The sequence below is a fragment of the Bos javanicus genome, chromosome 9 (genome assembly GCF_032452875.1).
Source record: "Bos javanicus breed banteng chromosome 9, ARS-OSU_banteng_1.0, whole genome shotgun sequence".
Classification (NCBI taxonomy): domain Eukaryota; kingdom Metazoa; phylum Chordata; class Mammalia; order Artiodactyla; family Bovidae; genus Bos; species Bos javanicus.
The window spans coordinates 40,426,173-40,448,112 of NC_083876.1; the positions used below are offsets into that span (position 1 = coordinate 40,426,173).

The following is a 21,940-nucleotide window of genomic DNA, read 5'->3' on the forward strand; positions in this document are numbered from 1 at the left end:
AGTGGGACATGACTCAGTGACTGAACTGAACTGATACAGAGAACAAACATACAAGTACATTGTGTGTTCACCCTGACTGGTCATCAAATATCAAATCATGTAATGCAACTGCTTACTGCAAATGCTATGCAGAGGAACACAGTTTTAATGTTTTATTTTGATGTAATTTTATATTTACAGAAGTTCAAAGAACTTGTGTTTTGCTCTTTTCCATATTTACCAATTATTAATATCTTGCTGCATTGGCTTTATTTGTGTGTTCTTTTTTTCCTGAACCACCGGAGAGCACTTTGTTGACATCCTGTCACTTTATCTAGAAATATTTCACTGTTTATTCCCTAAGAACAAGGGCTTTCAAAATAAATTTTTATCAACACATAAAGTTAACATAAACCATCAGAATAAATTTTAAGAAGTGCTAACTACAAAGAAAAACTCTGCCTTCGTGTCGCACAGGAGGAAAGTCTGGACCTGTTTTGCTTACTGTGATATTCCCAGACCTGCCATAGGGCCTGGCATAGAGCAGGCTTTTTTTTTTTTTTTTAAGAGTCATTTATTTATTTTTGGCTGCTTTGGGTCTTCATTGCTGAGTGTGAGCTTTCTCTAGTTGCTGTGTTGCGGGGGAGTTACTGTTCGTGGCAGCGTGCAGGCTCCTCGTTACGCCAGCTTCTCTTGTTGCGGATCACAGGCTCCAGGGCATGGGCTCAGCAATTGTGGCACACAGGCTTAGTTGCTGTGCCGCATGTGGGATGTTTTGGACCAGGGATCAAACCTGTGTCCCCTGCATTGGCGGGTAGATTCTTAACCAACTGACCACCAGGGAACCCTCACAGCAGGTCTTCAATAAATACTGTTAATGTCTAAACATGATGGTGTGATACTACATAACCACATTTCTAAGCAAAGTATTTCTAAAATAAAGCAAAGACAATGACAGCAAAATATTCAGTCATTTCTTTATTATTACCAATGATTAGTAATTAACCAGTTATAAAAAGAGTAAAAGCCTTCCGATGTAAAGGACTGACAGGAAATTACCTTTTTAAGATGAGACAAACAGGTTAGAATGCAAGTAAGTGGGACTTTGGTCCCCTTCTGGGCCCCCTGCAGGGACCTGCTCTCTCCTCACAGGTAGCGGTTCCTGATGTATTCTCGGTACATGGAGGTGTCTTCTTTCCCCAGGGGCTGCATGATACCTTGACTGGCCTGGATGTGGGCATGGAAGATCTCTGTAGACTTTCGGTCTACTTTTGGAGGCTGAACCTCATAGATGTTGTCTTGAGAGAAAGCGGAGATGGGTGTTCTGTAGAAGAGAAGGGAGGACAGAGCAACATTAAAGAAAAGAAAGGAGCACAGGGACCTGTGACCTCAAGAGAACTTGAGAGTCACTGACCTTGAACGAGTGAACTTAGTAACAAGCAGTGGTAGTGACCTCTCGGCTGGCTTTCTCCCCTGCATGGAGGACAGCAAGAACAGTGCCTGCCCAGGGAGCTTTCCCCTTGTGTAGGCTGGGTGGGCCCCCCTCCTCTGTTCCTGCAGCTCTGAGCACACCCATGTCTGTGTGCCCATCTGCCTCTCTCCCAGGACTCAAGTAACTTGAAGTGGGGGCTGGACAGACTTTTTTGCTCCCTTTTCCTGGTATCTGGTACAGACCCAGTAGTTTGTTTTTTTTCACAGAAGACTTAGGAGGAATCAGTGAAGTAGGGGATACTAATGTATTCTACCTCACACATTGATGGCAGGAGTAAATGAGTTTATATCAGTAAAGTTCTCCCTTAGCCTGGTGCCTGGCACACTATTAGTGCTCAGTAATAGTAAACTATTGTTAACAATTACCGGAGCATAATTCCTTATCTGCAATTCTGAAATCCTCAAAGCTGTAATAACCAAACATGACTTTGCCAGCAAAACCTGACCCAATTGAAACTCATCTGGTGGTACAACATGCAACAGTCATCCCATTTCATGTGAATATTAATGTGTTTAGTTATCAGCCTCAGATCATGCAGGGGATGTTCTTATAAGGTCGCTAACACCCCCCAAATTCTGAATTCTGAAATACATCTGGCTTTATGCTTTTTAGATGAAAAGTTGGAAATCTGTAATAGGCAGCTTCCTTCCTTTCTGCGGTGATTTGAAAAGCACCCAAGAACTTCTCAATTCAAAAGTATCCCTCTATTCCTGCCCCACCTAGCCTGCCATAGTGCTTGAAATTTCCATACACCCTTGGGGAAGGCAATGTCTCCAAAAAAGACCTTGTCAAAGTGTAGCTGGGTGCCTGACACATCCTTAGTTCATCGTAGTGTGAACACCTGCTAGTTACTACATCTGTAGCTGGGGGCGGGCCCTCCAGGAATGAGTCAACCACCAAATCAGGTGCGCTGCAGAGTGAGTGTGCATGGAAGGTCAAGATGAGGCCATGGGTAGGCGAGGATGCTAAGCTAGACCTTGTGAGGGACTGGGGGTACAATGACAACACACCCCACCACTTAGCCCAGGGCTTGCCCTGCAGGGGGAAGGGACACTTCTCCACTTCAGGGTACTAAGATAACAGAGAAGACATCTGGAGGATCTGTTCTGCTGAGTTGGGACCTCAACCATGCTCATGGACATCTTGTCAGGGGAACAGAAAGGCATCCCAGATGCCTGGCTGTTGAGTTAGCTGGGACTCTTAAGCTGGGGCAGGGAGGCGGGATTCCCTGCAGTCAGAAGCAGAAATGAGCCTCAGAAGCAGCCAGGTCTGTACGTGCAATGTCAGCATGTTGTGGGACACTAGGCAGGTGCAGTGACTGACACACAGCCGGAGACAAGAGCTGTACAGTAAAGCCCTCCATTCTCACAGGACGCATTACAGTTGAACTTGGGTCTTTCTTACTTAGGGCTTCCCTGGTGGCTCAGATGGTAAGGGGTCTGCCTGCAGTGTGGGAGACCCAGATTTGATACCTGGGTCAAGAAGATCCCTTGAAGAAGGAAATGGCAACCCACTCCAGTATTCTTGCCTGGAAAATCCCATGGACAGAGGAGCCTGGCGGGCTACAGTTCATGGGGTCCCAAAGAGTCAGACATGACTGAGTGACTTTATTCTCTTTCTTACTCTTCTAAAAAAGTCATGTTATCTCCCTGTACTCTGCCTTTAGAAAACTAACACATCCTGCTGTGGCTGGATACTCTGCTTTAAAAATGGCTTTGAAATAAAATATAACTCAAGGCCGAATGTGCTTTCTGGAAGTCAACCTCAACTGTTGGACCTCAGGGGTAACATAGTTAAACTAAAATTTGGTAACTGGTTTATGAAATACTCCTATGTTTCCAAAGCACTATAATAATTTTACATAATCTTAGACTATATCCTTACATAAGAAAATAAAAACCAAAGGATGTAGTGATTTACTTAAAATTAAAAAAAAAAGAAAAGGCCAAGGTGAAAGAATCTTGAGATGTCTGAATCTCAGTTTGAATGCCAGCTTGGCAGCAGTGCTTTTCTTTTCTTTTTTTTTAATTTAAAAATTCTTAATTGCTAAAAATGCCAACCGTCATCCAAGCCTTCAACAAGTCATACTGTAACACAGCAGTAACATCAAAAGTCATTAATTCACCATAACAATTGTAATAATTGTTTTTTTTACAATATTGTATTGGTTTTGCCATACATGTTAGTTATTCAAATATCTGTGGTTAACATGAGGAATAATTGGGATGATTAATATGTGAACTCTTCTCAATTTTCCCTCACAAAAACAGAGCAACTCCTCAGTCATTTACACAATTCAAAACAAGATGCTAAAATCTTTTAACAGTTGATAATATTCAAGGTCAAGCCATTTTAACCTGAACCCTTAAAAGGGGCTCCTCCATTAGTGGTTTTAGAGATTGCCATCAAAGTGCCAGCCACAGCAACACCTCTGTACCACACCATCCATACCTGTCTAGCATCTACATCCTCCATTTTACAGATGAGACACTTGAAGTCAATTTAAAAATGGAACTAATGGTTTCTGTGCTTTGAAGCCTGGAACCCTGTGTACATTAACCAAGAGCTTTCTGGCTGGCATCACACCAGAGAGGTACCAAACCTTAATGCAAGTGAGAAAGGGAGAATCCAGGTCATTGTTTTGTCCTTCAGAAGCTCAGCCAAGTACCCGGGTGGGCAGGCTGGAGGGAGAGCAGCAGAGCCGGTCAACCACGACTGGGGCCACGGAACAGCCGCTTCCACCCAGTGCCTAGAGTTTTTTTTTTTATCAGGAGTCCTCACTCTACTTCTCAGTAAACAGTGTCACTGCCGTGTGGAATAATGGAAAACGCATTACAAAGATGGGAAATATGAAATGTCCAACCTCAGCTTTTAATGGTATCAGTTTGAGTGGCAGGTGGGTTTAGGGCTCCAGCACTACCTCAGTGTGGTTTCAAAACAATATAGGGAGTCAGAAAACGCATCAATCAGCCCTTTTATCTTTTTCATTCAGACAAGATTCAAAGTCTATATTAAACAATGAAATTGTAATGTTAGAATGTTTATTATTGGATTTGGGCCAGAAAGGAGCTTAAGACATACCCAATACTTTTGGCACGATCAGAAAGAGGAATGGGAAGAACGGGATTTACAAAAAACCCTTTGTTTCCTCATTGTACTTGCACATCAAGAAATTTATCCCAATGAGCTCTTCCTGGTCTTTAGGCAGTGGCTCTTCAGGTATGGTCACCAGACCAGCGGCATCTGTGCCACCTGGGAATGTGCTAGAAATACAAATTCTCAGGCCCTATTCCAGGCCTGCTGAGTCAGACACTCCGGGGATGAGGCCCAGCAAAGGTGTTCAGTAATGGGCCCTCCAGGTGATTTTGCTACTCATTATATTTTGGGCTCCAAAATCACTGCACATGGTGATTGCAGCCATGAAATTAAAAGATGCTTACTCTTGGAAGGAAAGTTATGACCAACCTAGACAGCATATTGAAAAGCAGAGACATTACTTTGTCAACAAAGGTCCATCTAGTCAAGGCTATGGTTTTTCCAGTGGTCGTGTATGGATGTGAGAGTTGGACTGTGAAGAAAGCTGAGCGCCGAAGAATTGGTGCTTTTGAATTGTGGTGTTGGAGAAGACGCTAGAGAGTCCCTTGGACTACAAGGAGATCCAACCAGTCCATCCTAAGGGAAATCGGTCCTGGGTGTTCATTGGAAGGACCAATATTAAAACTCCAGTATTTTGGCCACCTTATGCGAGAGCTGACTCATTTGAAAAGACCTTGATGTTGGGAAAGATTGAAGGCAGGAGGAGAAGGGGACGACAGAGGATGAGATGGTTAGATGGCATCACCGACTCAATGGACATAGGTTGGGTGAACTCTGGGAGTTGGTGATGGACAGAGAGGCCTGGCATGCTGTGGTTCATGGGGTCACAAAGAGTCGGACACAACTGAGCGACTGAACTGAACTGAAAGGTTGAGAATCTTTGGTCTGAGATCAAACTGTGATTTAAAATGCTAAATAAAATCTTATTTGCAGTCAGTCAACAGCACTGAACATTTTAAAGTAGGAATTTCTTCTTAAATGATGTCCTACCACCAGCCCTACATTGAGCAGGCATCATTTAACACTTAACTGTAAAGACATAAGTAGCAATATTCCATTTCCTAATGAGGAGACACTTGATTTCCCTGTTGGCTTATGCAAGGCAAGGAAGAAACATAAAACCATCCAAGACCCTCACAAGGGGGTGCTGGCAGGCACCTTGTCTCTGAGGGCACTGGAAAGGGATGGAGGTAATCCCAATAACACTTCCATTAGTCTTTTTATTAGCTTAAACGGCCTTTGTTTATGAGTAAAAAGACCAGTATTTCAACACTAAGTGATGTGGAAATTATGAGACTATTTTCTTATTCATTCCAGTAGAGAGAGACGGCTTATTATTGTGCTTTCATAGTGGAAAAAAAGGTTCCATGTTTCTCTCCTGTCCATTAACAGAATTATTGTTTTTGGCTTGTCCTCACAGTCCTATTCAAATCCTAGTAGTCTTTTTGGAGATGAAATATTACAAATTTGCAGGCTCATTTCTCTTATCTACAAAACCAAGGCCCATTTTCAGGGGGTCTCTGTATCTCCCCTCAAGGAATGTTGCATTCTTAACTAATTCATTTATGCACTGCTGAACCCACTCAGTGCACCGAAGATTATGACACTTAGCCTTAACTGCTTCGCAGAGGTAAAGTATCCACCTGTCAATGCAGGAGACATGGGTTTGATACCTGGGTTGGGAAGATCCCCTGGAGTAGGAAATGGCAACACACTCCAGTATTCTTGCCTGGGAAACTCCAAGGCCAGAGGAGCCTGGTGGGCTACAGTGACTGGGGTAGTAAAGAGTCAGACACAACTGAGCACACACACACACACAAGAAACACTTTAGGCAGAAATTCATTAGACATACTACATGTTTTTAAAGAAGATGCTTATTGGTGCCCTTTTATGCCTATCTTCTTTCTTTCTAAACTAAATATATTTATTTGGCTGCCCTGGGCCTTAGTTGCAACACACAGGATCTTCAATTTTCACTGTGCCATGTGGGATCTAGTTCCCTGACTAGGGATCGAACATGGGCTCCCTACATTGGGAATGTGGAGTCTTAGCCACTGGGCCACAGGGAAGTCCTTATGCCCTTTCTTAAATATGCTCTTACTTGTTTGCTTATAATGTGACCGTGTACTAAAATATCTGTACCTTATACTTGGATGCATAACTAATGTTTGAGTCCCTTTAAAAGTTCCTATTGATGACTTTTCTAACATATTGCTGCTAAGTCACTTCAGTTGTGTTCGACTCTGTGTGACCCCACAGACGGCAGCCCAAGTTAGGCTGTTAGACACCAGGCTCCCCGCCAGGCTCCCCTGTCCCTGGGATTTTCCAGGCAAGAACACTGGAGTGGGTTGCCATTTCCTTCTCTAACGCATGAAAGTGAAAAGTGAAAGTGAAGTCGCTCAGTCATGTCCGACCCTCAGCGACCCCATGGACTGTAGCCTTCCAGCCTCCTCCGTCCATGGGATTTTCCAGGCAAGAGTACTGGAGTGGGGTGCCATTCCTACCAATATTTCGGCCACCTGATGCGAAGAGCTGACTCATCTGAGAAGACCCTGATGCTGGGAAAGATTGAGGGCAGGAGGAGAAGGGGACAACAGAGGATGAGATGGTTGGATGGCATCACCGACTCAATGGACATGGGTTTGGGTAGACTCCTGCAGTTGGTGATAGATAGGGAGGCCTGGCATGCTGCGGTTCATGGAGTCACAAAGAGTTGGACATGACTCAGTGACTGAACTGAAGCATTTGTTGACTTGACAAGAAAATATTTAACTGGTCAGATTGAACTGTTTTCTGGATTTAGTAATGTCATGATGATTTGTGGTTGGTCATAGAAGAATTAGACAATACTTGAATAATTTCAATAATCTTATACTTGCTAAATATGCTAAAATCTTATACTTTTTCTACAATGAGCATTTTGTCACACACCAAATCCATTTGGCTTTTCCAGAAAATTTAGTAATGGTTCTAAAAACAGGATATATTTCCCCCCTGTTGCTACCACAAACACCAAGTTTTCCCAAGTTGCTGTTTTCACATCACCAAATGGTTCTCTGTTGTTCATGACTGACAAAATTAAAAGAATATTTCAGTTGAAGAGGCCCTTATGTAAGACCCTGTCCAACAGCCTTACTTGCAGACAATGGCCATTAGGTCATTCCTCAGGGCAGGATCAAAGTTAATCAGACGCTCTGGTCTCAGTGGGGCAAAAACCTCAGCAAATGTCTTAAAAGAATAAGAAAGCACGAATCCTTTCTTATTCTAATTCTCTTTCTGCCGGCCTTGTAATTTTTATTAGGAAATAACATCCCTTATTACTTTCCTGGCAGAGAGGGGCCTATGGCACACATTGCCATGCAGTGATTTTCTCTCTTTCAAGCTTTTAATACTGCTCAGAGCCTTTAGCCTTCAGTTTGTGGGTACCATTCTAACATCTTTTTGTGACCATCCATTGCTTCTCTTAAGCTTCCTTATTAGGTTGCTTGATCTTGTATCTTTCCAACTAAGTACTCAAACACTGAAGTCTAGTCATGAATCTATTCTACAAAGATGATACAGTGAGAATGTGTTTGGTTCTTTGAGTTAAAAAAAAAATCAAGATACTGCTGAATATTACTCCCATTCTGTGTACAAGTATAGACACCTAAGTCCAAAATATAGCTCTCAAACCATGCTTATCTAATATGGTAGCCATTAGCCACATGTGGCCATTTATACTTATATTAAATACAATTTAAAATTCCTCAGTAGCAATAACCACATTTCAAGTTCCTTAAAACCACATGCAGCTAGTGGCTACTGCACTGGAAAGTACAGTATAGAACATTTCCATCATTATAGAAAGTTCAACTGGACTTTTCTAGAAACTCTTTCCTGCTATTTTTTTTTCCCTCAGGAATTCTGAGTATCTCTTTCTAAACACATTTTATTGTTTATATACTTTCAAGAATGTGAATTCTCTCTTGTTTACCTTTATCCCCAATGCCCAGAAGAGTATCTGGCATATAGTAAACATTTAATAATTATTCCCTGAATGCATGAATGATGTCTGGTTAAGGAAGATGATTTTATCTTGAATTTCTAAATTCAGAATCTGAATGCAGTATGATTTGGTTTACTCTGGATGATACGGAGGTAGGATTCCCCAGCAGAAGTCTGGCAAATTTTAAGCTCCTTTCCTCAGATAACCCATAAAGACAACAGGGGCTTTATGTCCTATCTAGGACACTGTCCACTTCCCTCAGGGGAAGCTGAGGTGCTTTCTAGTGGCACAAAATTATCAAAGCTCAAGAAACAAGTGTGAGGCAGGAGGGGTGTGTTCTAATTGCCCATAAATCGCCCATTTATGCTACTTATTGCTTGCTCTTTGTGACTCTTTAGACTGTAGCCCGCCAGGCTCCTCTGTCCGTGGGATTCTCCAGGCAAGAATCCTGGAGTGGGTTGCCATGCCATCCTCCAGGGGATCTTCCTGAGCCAGGGATCGAACCCGCATCTCTTAAGTCTCCTGCATTGGCCGATGGATTCTTTACTACTAATGCCACCTGGGAAACCCATAACAATGACTTAGATCAACAAATTCACTAAATGGGCTGAAATCAAGAGGAATGCATCAATCTTCAAACCACTTGTAATAAAACGAAAGGCAAAAGATGTCCCTATATCCTGGGAGGCAGGCTCTGCCTATGTAATTCACTTTTAAATACCCTGTCAAGCCAGGTTCAATGTTGGAGATATGGGTAAGCACATTTGCTGCCTTCCCCTCCACAGGCTTCCCTGGTGGCTCAGATGGTAAAGAATCTGCCTGCAATGCAGGAGACCTCAGTTCGATCCCTGGGTTGGGAAGATCCCCTGGAGAAGGGAATGGCTACCTACTCCAGTATTCTAGACTGGAGAATTCCATGGACAGAGGAACCTGGCAGGTTACAGTCCTTGGGGTCACAAAGAGTTGACTGAGCGACTGACCCCAAGGGCACTCTCATGTATCTTTGGGTAGACATACATGAAATCACAAAGTTAAGGCCACAGGCTTGAGGGCCAAGCACTTATCTACGCATTAGGACATGACACCATTTTATTAGCTGCTGATAACATTCTAAACATCATCAAGGTAAAAATTAAAAAGAAAAATTATTTCTTGACAGGAATTCTATCTTACACACACAAAATGCTATGAACCTAATGCATGACTTCCCCAAAGTCCAATTAAATTCTCAGTCTTGTTATGCCGTTGACAGCTGGCATGAACATGATACAGAATAGTCTACAAATCTGGTTCCTTCAAATCCAAACACATTCCAAACCCTTTTAACAGCTGCTATTATAATGGATGACTGGACTGTCCTCCAGCAGGGACACTGGAAGGGATGTTCAAAATTTCACAAGCAGGTTAAAATGCATTAAAGCAAAGATGACAATAATGCCAGTCCCTATATAACCCACCATTAGAAGAAGCAAGAGGTGTGATGCGAAGGAACTGAAGAATATAATCTGTGCTGATGGAACATAAAATGCACAACCTTGCAGACCCAGGGAGCAGGAGGCACTGTCTATATATAAGGCCCTTCAAAGGCTCAGCAGTAAGGAATCTCAACTCCTTAGACAGATTAGGTCTTTGTAGATTTTGATAGGAGAGGAGTAGGTGCCATTGGGTATGGAGTGTGAGGACAGCAAACCTTACTGTGTTTCTCTAACACATCTCTGCCTTCAATGTGTCAGGGAGGCATATGAGTGACAGGCCAGCCAGAAAAGCACTGCAGTCTCACCAAAGTTAGGATTTTATGCCTAAGCCTAAAAGCCACATCAACAAAAGAGAAAAGTTATGTATAGATCCAAGTACAGTTCAGTTCAGTGGCTCAGTTGTGTCCGACTCTTTGCAACCCCATGAACCCCAGCACACCAGGCCTCCCTGTCCATCACCAACAACCAGAGTTCACCCAAACTCACGTCCATCGAGTCGGTGATGCCATCCAGCCATCTCATCCTCTGTCGTCCCCTTCTCCTCCTGCCCCCAATCCCTCCCAGCATCAGGGTCTTTTCCAGTGAGTCAATTCTTCGCATGAGGTGGCCAAAGTATTGAAGTTTCAGCTTCAGCATCAGTCCTTCCAATGAACACCCAGGACTGATCTCCTTTAGGATGGACTGGTTGGATCTCCTTGCAGCCCAAGGGACTCTCAAGAGTCTTTTCCAACACCACAGTTAAAAAGCATCAATTCTTCAGTGCTCAGCTTTCTTTGTAGTCCAACTCTCACATCCATACATGACCACTGGAAAAACCATAGCCTTGACTAGATGGACCTTTGCTGGCAAAGTAATGTCTCTGCTTTTGAATATGCTATCTAGGTTGGTCATAACTTTCCTTCCAAGGAGTAAGCATCTTTTAATTTCATGGCTGCAATCACCATCTGCAGTGATTTTGGAGCCCAAAAAAATAGTCTGACACTGTTTCCACTGTTTCCCCATCTATTTCCAGTGAAGTGATGGGACCAGATGCCATGACCTTAGTTTTCTGAATGTTGAGCTTTAGGCCAACTTTTTCACTCTCCTCTTTCACTTTCATCAAGAGGCTTTTGAGTTCCTCTTCACTTTCTACCATAAGGGTGGTGTCATCTGCATATCCGAGGTTATTGATATTTCTCTTGGCAATCTTGATTCCAGCTTGTGCTCCCTCCAGCCCAGCGTTGCTTATGATATACTCTGCATATAAGTTAAATAAGCAGGGTGACAATATACAGCCTTGACGTACTCCTTTTTCTATTTGGAACCAGTCTGTTGTTCCATGTCCAGTTCTAACTGTTGCTTCCTGACCTGCATATAGGTTTCTTAGGAGGCAGGTCAGGTGGTCTGGTATTCCCATCTGTTGAAGAATTTCCCACAGTTTATTGTGATCCACACAGTCAAAGGCTATGGCATAGTCAATAAAGCAGAAATATATGTTTTTTCTGGAACTCTCTTGCTTTTTCTATGATCCAGTGGATGTTGGCAATTTGATCTCTGGTTCCTTTGCCTTTTCTAAAACCAGCTTGAACATCAGGGAGTTCACAATTCACGTATTGCTGAAGCCTGGCTTGGAGAATTTTGGGCATTCCTTTACTAGTGTGTGAGATGAGTGCAATTGTGCAGTATTTGAGCATTCTTTGGCATTGCCTTTCTTTGGGATTGGAATGAAAACTGACCTTTTCCAATCCTGTGGCCACTGCTGAGTTTTCCAAATTTGCTGGCATATTGAGTGCAGCACTTTCACAGCATCATCTTTCAGGATTTGAAATAGCTCCACTGGAATTCCATCACCTCCACTAGCTTTGTTCGTAGTGATGCGTTCTAAGGCCCACTTGACTTCACACTTGAGGATGTCTGGCTCTAGGTGAGTGATCACACTATCGTGATTATCTGGGTCATGAAGATCTTTTTTGTACAGTTCTGTGTATTCTTGCCACCTCTTCTTAGTATCTTCTCTCAGAGTTGCAGTAAAAGAATAAAGAATACTTCCCTCCTGCCCCAAACCTTTTGAGAGTAAGTTACAAACCTGCTTTCCTATCTCTCCCTAACGTTTGAATGGGTGTTTTCTATAAATAACATTATTCTATAAAATAATAGTACAATCTAGTAAAATCAGGAAATTAACATTAATCCATTGCTTCCAGCTAATCCTTCAACCCCACGAAAACTTTTGCTAGTGTCCTCCAATGTCCTTAATCTCAAAGGGAACTAGTCCAGCATTTCACACTGCAGTTGGTGGTCATGTCTCTTTAGTCTCCTTCATTCTGCAACAGTTCCCCAGTCTCTTCCTTGATTTTCATGACGTTGACACTGAAGAATATAGATCAGTGATTCTGTAGAACAGCTCCGTATCTGAGTTTGTCATGATTATTATTGGCAGTTTCATAGCCAGCCTTCAAATTGGCCCCACTTCCTATTATTCAAGGATTTTCCAGGCGGCACTAGTAGTAAAAAACCTGTGCAGGAGACATAAGAGACTCAGGTTTGATCCCTGGTTCAGGAAGGTCCCCTGGAGGAGGGCACGGCAATCCACTCCAGTATTCTTGTCTGGAGAATCCCATGGACAGAGGAGCCTGGCGGGCTACAATCCACAGGGTCACTAAAAATCAGACACGACTGAAAGAACCTAGCACACGCACGCCTATTATTCAAACCCTCAAGAGTCTCCTTTCACATGGTACCAGAGTAGGTCTTTGTAAGCAAGAGCATAGAGCCAAAGTGGTTAGGTTACGGAAGTGATTTCTTGGATCACTTGTTCTGGGGCAAGCAAACGTCATGTTGTGAGCAGTCCTACATAGAGGCCCAGATGACAAGGAACTGAAGCGTCTAGCCAACAGCCAGGAGAAACTGAGGCCTGCCAACCATGTGAGTGAGCATGGAGGTGGATTCTTCAGGCCTGGTTAAACCCCAAGATGTCTATCGTTCGACAGCTGGACTTTAACCCTGTAACAGACCTAAAACCAGAGTCACCCAATGAAGCCACTCTCAGATTCCTGACCCCAGAAACTGTGACAAAAACAAATGTTTGTTGGCTCCCAGTACATAATGCATACAGGCAAGAATGTCATAGAAGTGATGGTGGGTGCTTTTCAGTACAGTCTGTCGCGTGACACACAATTTCAATTCATGTCATTACTAGTCATCTTTATTTTAGTCCCTTGATTAAAGTAGAATCTTCTGGGATTTTCCATTGTGAAGTTGCTCTTTTTTTTTTCTCTCTTTTAATTAATGAATATTTTGTGGGAGATGCTTTGAAACTATGTAAATATTCCTTCAAAGTTTCATTTATTGTTCTCAGTATGAGGTCTTGGATTTCTATCTTATTGGATAGGATATAGTGTATTACTGTCATTATTTGTTTTAATGTTCAAACTGTTTCAAATTTCACCTGAGTCCTTTCAGCCTGGTTCCTGTGTTCTCTGGACATGTCCTCATCATTCTTTAAGTATGTCTTTGATTTCTGGCACAAGATGTTCTAAACTCATCATGTTCTCTGCCTGCCCCAGCCCTGAAATCAGTCGTTTCTCCAAGGACCTCTGGTTCTTTTTAGTGGAAAATGGTATTATAGCCAAGGAGTGGGCACTGGGTGTACCTACTACCAATGGATATCACTGCTCCCAAGCCCACTCAAAGGACATATATCCATTTAAATATATTCATATATGTAAATATATACAACCATGCAAACATACACATATGTATCTACAAATATATGCCACATATATTTTATATACTCTATAAGATAAATGTATATATTTGTAAGTCTAAGTATAGATTTATATCTTAAATCCATAAGTTCATACTCATATCTCTAATTGTAGGGTACTCTGGGGCTTCCTTCATAGCTCAATTGGTAAAGAATCTGCCTGCAATGCAAGAGACCCTGGTTCGATTCCTGGGTTGGGAAGATCCCCTGGAGAAGGGATAGACTTATCCACTTCAGTATTCTTGGGCTTCCCCTGTGGCTCAGCTGGTAAAGAATCTGCCTGCAATGCGGGAGACCTGGGCTCAATCCCTGGGTTGGGAAGATCCCCTGGAGAAGGGAAAGCCTACCCACTCCAGTGTTCTGGCCTGGAGAATTCCAGGGACTGTGTAGTCCATGGGGAGTTCACTTTCTTTCTGGGTTTATTCTGTCCTTCTCCCTTTGCATATTAGTGACCTCCTTGTCCAACAGTGAGAAACATGGTTCCCCTTACCTTTATTATATTTCTTTAATTCATTCCTGCATATATAAACAGCCTCCCATCACCACTGCATCCACCCCTTCCCCCACAAAGTATTAGTTGCTCAGTTGTGTCAGACTCTTTGCAACCCCATGGACTGTAGGCTGCCAGGCTCCTCTGTCCATGGGATTTCCCAGGCAAGAATACTGGAGTCGGTTGCCATTTCCTTCTCCAGGGGATCTTCCCGATCCAGGAATCAAACCCGGGTCTCCCGCATTGCAGGCAGACTCTCTACCATGTGAGCCACTAGGGAAGCCAAAGACGCCTTCTATTCAGGCACTGACTCCCTTCTCAGAGACACCACCCTCATGAATGCCTTCTTTATCCCCTTGGGCCCCAGGCCACCCCTCTACATGGATACTCACACCCACTGCTCCCTGTTCAGCCTGCCCCTACTCATGGATGCCAGCCTCACACACTCAGGCCTGAACTCCCCATACGGGATCTGTCCTCTGTAGGATGCCCTTGTCAATCCAGCTGGGCTCCGAAAGGCTGTCACAGGCTGCCTCCCCTTGCTCTGCTCCAACTGATGGCTTTAGGGCTGACTTGTTCAGGGAGGGAAAGGGGAAGAATAGGCCTCTGTGATTTTATAATGGATGTCAGCACTGAAAGGAACATTCTCTCCCCACCCCACCCCCGGCCAGGTGAATTGTGAATCTCATCTGTAGTGGGTTCCAAATTTCTGGTTACACCAGAATACCCTGGAAGCTTGCAGAAATACAAATCTCAAGCAAACAAAAGACAGCACTAAAAACAGGGAGAAACCGAAGCATCCTTAAAAAATAGTTATATAGATTATAGGGAGGCTTTCATTTTTCATTTTAGACTTTTGGTTCCTCTTTACATTTTCTACATTTATACGTCTATGTATATTCATAGGATTATGGCCCATGTTTTTTATAATTTTATATATTAAAAACATAGTTAGCAAGATTATTATTTTTTAAGCAATACAAAATATAGAATTCCAGACGCAATGGCTGGAGATTCTAATTCACTACACCTGGGCTAAGGCCTGGGCATCTGTGCTTTACAAAATTCTCCACTGACTGTAATGATCAGCCAGGCTGTAGAACCTCTCACTCCACCAACTCTTCCAGCTTCTGCAGCAGCTGTCTGAAGATCCACTGGGCCTGCACCCAGCCCTCCATCACAGAGAGACATTAATAGAGATAAAACCACATGAGCTTTCTGAAAACTCAGGATAGGTAGGATTTGGTTTGAGGGCTCTTGATCTTACCGATGCTGCTGCTGCTAAGTCGCTTCAGTCATGTCCAACTGCGCGATCCCATAGATGGCAGCCCATCAGGCTCCCCTGTCCCTGGGATTCTCCAGGCAAGAACACTGCAGTGGGTTGCCATTTCCTTCTCCAATGGCATGAAAGTGAAAAGTGAAAGTGAAGTCGCTCAGTCGTGTCTGACTCTCAGCGACCCCATGGACTGCAGCCCACCAGGCTCCTCCGTCCATGGGGTTTTTCAGCCAAGAGTACTGGAGTGGGTTGCCATGGCCTTCTCCGGATCCTACTGATAACTCCTTCCAAAAATCAGTTTTCTCTGATTCTTATTGTTACTAAAGTAAAGGATAACTCTGAAAAGATGCAGGTTAAATGCTCTTCAAAACTGTCAAGGTCATCAGAAACAAGGACAGTCTATTGTCACTGCCAAAAGGACCCTAAGGGGAAACAACACCTAATACAGTGTATCCTGGATGAAGTTTTGAAACAGAAAAAGGACTTTGGGTTAAAGTGAAGTGTGGATTTTAGATAGTAATAAATGTCAACATCAGTTCATTATTTGCAAGTAATATACCATCCTAGGGGCTTCCCTGGTAGCTCAGCTGGTAAAGAATCAACCTGCAATGCAGCAGACTCCAGGTTGATTCTTGGGGTCGGGAAGATCCCCTGGAGAAGGGATTGGGTACCCACTCCAGTATTCTTGGGCTTCACTGATGGCTCAGAGGGTAAAGAATCTGCCCACAATGCGGGAGACCTGGGTTCCATCCCTAGGTTAGGAAGATCCCCTGGGGAATGCATGGCAACCCACTCCAATATTCTTGCCTGGAGAATCCCCATGGACAGAGGAGCCTGATGGGCTACAGTCCATGGGGTCACGAAGAGTCGGACACAACTGAGCAACTAAGCACAGGACAGCAGCACATACCATGCTAATGGAAGGCATCACCAATAGGGAATACTGGGGTATGTACCGGGTATGTAGGAACTCTGCACAGAATTCTATAAATCTGAAGAGGGTCTACAATAAAAAGTGTTAGGAAAAAAAGATGCAGTTTACAGGGGATGTAATGGTGTGATGTGGCAAACTCGAAGATAGCGCTCTGTAAATCATCAGGAAAAGATGAAAGTATTCAAATAGGCATGAAGGATATAAGTAGGGGTCATCACTTCCATGTGGGAGATGAGACACGGGGCCATTATTGCAGCTCACTGGTCTGCGTTTCCGGGAGTGAGAGCCCAGTGCTGCTGCTGTTCCAGGAAATTTAAGGGCAGAAGGGACAGACTGCTCCCAAAGGTCACTGTGGAAAGGTCTCAGAGATGACCAGTTGCCCCGAGGGCCTGCTCACAGGCAGGGAGGAAAGATGACTCTGGGAGGGGCAGGTGTATTCATTGCCCTTTGAGAACAGCTGTTATGGGTTTGATGTGCAGCCTTTACTGGCAGAGCAGACCCAGTGCTGCTACACGGTAACAAGTCCCTGCTGCCAGTGGCTCAAAGCCAAGAGTGCTGTCATTAAACAACAGCTGAAAATGTTCAAGTCTACAAAGACTACAAAACCGTGCAGCCACTTACACTGGGTGCGTCCCTGGTGTTTGTAATCTTAGACATGCCTGAAACAGAGGGAAAACTACATTTCTTTTTATTCTAGGACAGATAACATATAATACAAAATGGGTGGGAAATCCTACAATTTATAAATTGCGTCCTGAATTGGAAGCATTTTACCCCCCAAATCATCTTACTTTGTTTGTCTAAAGCCAAAAGTCCTTTTAAAAAACACAAAGCAATCTTATTTGCCAAGCAGAAATAGAGACACAGATGTAGAGAACAAACATATGGACATCAAGGGGGCAGAGTGGGGTGGGATGAATTGGGAGATTGGGATTGACATATATACACTGTTGGCATTGACATGTATACACCATTGATACTATCTATAGATAACTAATGAGAGCCTACTGTAGAGCTCACAGGACTCTATTCAATGCTCTATGACGACCTAAATGGGAAGAAAATTAAAAAAAAGAGGGGATAGATGTATACACACAGCTGATTCACTTTGCTGTACAGTAGAGACTTAATACAATGTTGTAAAGCAACTGCAGTCTAATAAAAATTAGTTTAAAAATAAGAAACACAAACATTTTAATTTTACATTCTCAGAGAGAATGTAGAAGAGTATCATTCTCCCGTACCAGTAAAAACACCAACAGCTATGGCCCAAACATCAAAGTACCACCATCGCCACTCATGTATGTGCTGTGGCAGACTGTCCCTTCTGTCTCCTAGGGCAGCAAAAACATGTGCCCAACTGCAAGAATTATTCCCTTTGTTGCTAGAAACACCCAGAAATGGGGTTACCTAGGCACCTGGTGCTTGCTCCTGGGTACATAAAGCAAGAGAGCTGGAGCTGCCTCTGCTTTGTGCATTGGCAGGCTATGTGGGTCAGAGTTTAGTAGTGGAAAACATAATCCACTCTAGGTAGACTAAACAAAAAGTGATTTTCATAGGATTTTCAGTGGCTTTCAGAATCCCTGGAGGGCTAAAGAGACAGGCTGTAGACCAGGCTGCCAGGAATGACTCCCCAAACCACATGGCAAATCCTCAGTGAGGCTGCTGCATCTGCCTAGATCAGGAAGGAATCCCAGCGGCTGTTGGCCACAAACCAGCCACTTCAGCTAAAATCAGGAAGCTGCCACTGTGGTGGCCAGCTCAAGAGCATGTTGCCTTTGCCACAGTCTGCAAAATAAATACCCTACATATTGCTGCTTCCCGTATGACTATTCCAAATCAGACTCCTGTGAGTTTAAGTGGTGATTAGAATCTAAATCACATTTTGAACCTCAATTGCAAGGGTGTCTGAGATGTTATTTTTTTGTTTTTCAACCTCTGCATGTAGGACAGGAAATTCAAATGGATACTGACCAATCTAATTTATGTTATCTGTCACAGTCTGCCCCTCTCGTTATCCACACACACTCCTCTTGCTATAAGTAGAACCAGCTCCCTCCTCCATTCATCACTGCATCCCACTCAGAGTCCAGGATATCTGGGTTTTGTGCAGCTCTCCTTATCAAGTCCAGACAAGGCTGCTTGTGACCTAGTGACCTTAAGTTAAAAGATGGCCTGTCTGCTCTCAATGTACACTGGAAGGCAAAGGAAAATGGAAGGATTCCAGAAAGGGAGAAAATGGAAACATACGATTGTCATTTGTATTAGTAGTCATCAAATTCCACTAGGCAAGAACGGTGAAATCACCTGCTTGCATGATGGAGTGAGGTCTTTGGGTAGCCATCGGAAGGGCTCCCTTGTTTTGTTAAGCCCATGACCCAAATCCTAGCCATCTTGCATTAGCTGCCACAAAAGTAAAGCTGATAGGCAGTCTCTCTCTTTTTTTTTTTTAATTTTCCTATCTCTACTTGTACTTTTTTCTGCTGCCACTGAGGTAGTAATGCTTGATTAGCCAAATGCAGATAAACCACAAGGTTATAGGCCCTACCATGTTTTCCCCACTCCCCCCCCAGTCTCTGCATCACTAAGGCAGCAGCCGCATCTGGGCCCTGCAGTTTTCAGCTGTCTCTGATAGTTTCTCTGAGAAAAGCCCAGGGTAAGGAGCAGTGGTGTGGCAATGCCTACTTTAGCAGCAAGGACAGTATGGCCATGAGGCAGCAGTATGTCACATTTAGTGACTAGCTTTGGGGATGGGTGAAAAATAGACTTTGAAGATAGATGTGCCTAATCGGTTCTGGGAAAAAGACAGCAGCAACATTGTTATTCGAATCTCTGAATCCTCATGTCAAACAGACAACTAGGTGGCACAAAATACACATATGCAGCACGTACATCAGAACCAAGTGAGTTATCCACAGATCCCCAAGGATAAACAGGTGATGGAGCTAAACCTCCAGCAGCCACAAGACCTGAAGGATACCAGTGTTTGTACGAGAGGAGTAAGTCAGGGGTTGGGGGACAACAGGGCATCTGACAGACCTGAGGCCAGGAGAACCCCAGAACAGGTAACAGGAGTGCACTGGAAATGAGTGCAGGCTGATGTGAGCACAGCAGCTGAGACTGGGAGGGGTTTTACCCAATTCAGTGCCACAGGAGTGCCAGGGTTCTTGGTGGGTTCCGAAAGGAACTCAGGCAGTCTGGGCCACATTAACTCCTGAACCCTAAAACCAAAGCCCTCTTCCAGGCCAGGGCGCCAGCTGAAGAGAAAATGTTGACAGTGGAGTCAGAACTGAGCACAACAGTGCCAGGAGACATGCGGGAAAGAGGAAGTCAGATGAAAGTGGGGAAAAGGAAGAGATACAGAAAATGGCAACCTGCTCCTGTAGTCTTGCCTGGGAAATCCCATGGACAGAGGAGCCTGGTGGGCTACAATCCATGGGGTCGCAAAGAGCCAACATGACTTAGCAATTAAACGACAACAGAAAATATCAAAAAGCAAGAGGCCATGGTTTTAAATACTTCATGGTGATAACCAAAGAGGGAGTTCTGTCAAGTTAGTGAGATTTTCTTGAACTGCACTTCCTTCTAACTACTCAGAAAAGCTAATTTTGCATAATAAGCCACAGAAAAGTATCAACTTCCAAGCTCATAAGAAGTTACTAGGGAGATGAAAGAACAGGGAGCAGAATAACATCCCTCTGATGAAAGCATGCTGGAAAGACAACTTGATGGAAGAGGTCAAAACTGAAGCATAACTGTTGGTGGGAATGTAAACTGGTACAGCCACAATGGAGAACAGTATGGAAGGTCCTTAAAAAACTAAAAATAGAGCTACCATATGAGCCTGCAATCCCACTCCTGAGCATATATCCAGAGAAAAACATGACCCGGAAAGATACATACACCCCAGTGTTCACTGCAGCACTGTTAACAATGGCCAAGACATGGAAAGAACCTAAATGTCCATCAACAGAGAAATGGATAAAGAAGTCATGTATGTGTGTGTGTGTGTGTGTATATAAAAACACACAGTGGAATATTACTCGGCCATTAAAAGAATGAAATAAGGCCATTTGCAGCAACATGGATGGAGCAAGAGAGTGTCATGCTGAGTAAAGTAAGTCAGACAGAGAAGGAGAAATATAAGACATCCCTTATATATGGAATTTAAAAAGAAATGATACAAATGAACTTACTTTAAAAAAAAGAAAGAGACTCACAGACTTAGAAAATGAACTTATGGCTGCCAGGGGGAAGGGATAGTTAGGAACTTTGGGGAGGTCATGTGCACACTGCTATATTTAAAATGGATAACCAACAAGGACCTACTGTATAGCACATGGAACTCGACTCAATGTCATGTGGCAGCCTGGATAGAAGCAGGGTTTGGGGGAGAATGGATACATGTATATGTATGGCTGAGTCCCTTCACTGTTCACCTGAAACTCTCACAACCCCAATACAAAATGTTTTCAGTGTTAAAAAATAAATACAAATAAATTTTTATTTAAAAAAAGGAAACACTGAAGCATAGTATTTCAAAATGAGCTTAAAGTATAAAACTCTAAAATTCAAAAAGAAACGAGAGGGGCTTCCTTGGTGGCACAGTGGATAAGAATCTGCCTACCAACGCAGGAGACACGAGTTTGAGCCCTGGTCTGGGAAGATTCCACATGCAGCTAAGCCTGTGCGGCACAGCTGTTGAGCCTGTCCCCTAGAGCCCAGGAGCCGCAATCACTGAGCCCACGTGTCACAGCTGTTGAAGCCCTCATGCCCTGAGGCCCGTGCTCTGCAACAAGAGACACCACTGCACTGAGAAGCCCATGTACCAAAACTGGAGAGTAGTCCCTGCTCGCCACAACTGGAGAAAAGCCTGCAGCAGCGAACACCCAGCACAGCCAAAAGTAAAATAATGAGGAAAGATATTAAAAAGATTTAGAGAAAATGTCACATGTAGGCAATAGACAAGGAAGATTTAGCATGGACAGGAGGAGCCTTGATGAAGAAAAACAAAGTAAGGAAACTGAAAAAAATACTAAAAATGGTAATGCCAAAAAACTTTTTTCCTGAAACTGAAAACTGCTTACTCAAAGAGCACAACATATCCCTGAGAATACTGACCCAAAATAATACCACATAGTAAGTTAACTGGACTTTAAAGGAAAAAGTTCCTTTAGACATCTAAAAGACAGAGTGTCTTTTAAGGGAAAGCAAATTGGATTATTCTCAAGCTTTTAAATGCAACACTTTATGTCAGGGGGAAAAAAAAAATGGAGTGCAGATGGTCTCCGACTTACAATGGTTCAACTTAATTTTCTGACTTTACGATGGTGTGAAAGTGATATGCATTCAACAGAAAACTGTGCTTCAAATTTTGAATTTTGATCTTTTCCTGGACTAGTGATATGGACTATGATACTCTAGTGATGCTGGCTCCCTGGACAAAGATGGAACCATTTGAACTTCA

The 21,940-nt window shown here is 43.4% G+C and overlaps 1 protein-coding gene across 3 annotated transcripts in view; it reads right to left on the reverse strand.

Moving 5' to 3' along the window:
* Positions 1–944: 944 nt before the first annotated feature.
* The window catches only part of FIG4 (FIG4 phosphoinositide 5-phosphatase), a 172,298-nt gene continuing 151,302 nt past the window's right edge, over positions 945–21,940 (reverse strand). For all 3 annotated transcript variants that reach the window (XM_061427579.1, XM_061427580.1, XM_061427581.1), the window contains one exon: positions 945–1,303. In XM_061427579.1, coding sequence (XP_061283563.1) covers positions 1,126–1,303 — 178 coding nt within the window. In that variant the 3' untranslated portion in view covers positions 945–1,125. The remainder of the gene's footprint in view (positions 1,304–21,940) is intronic.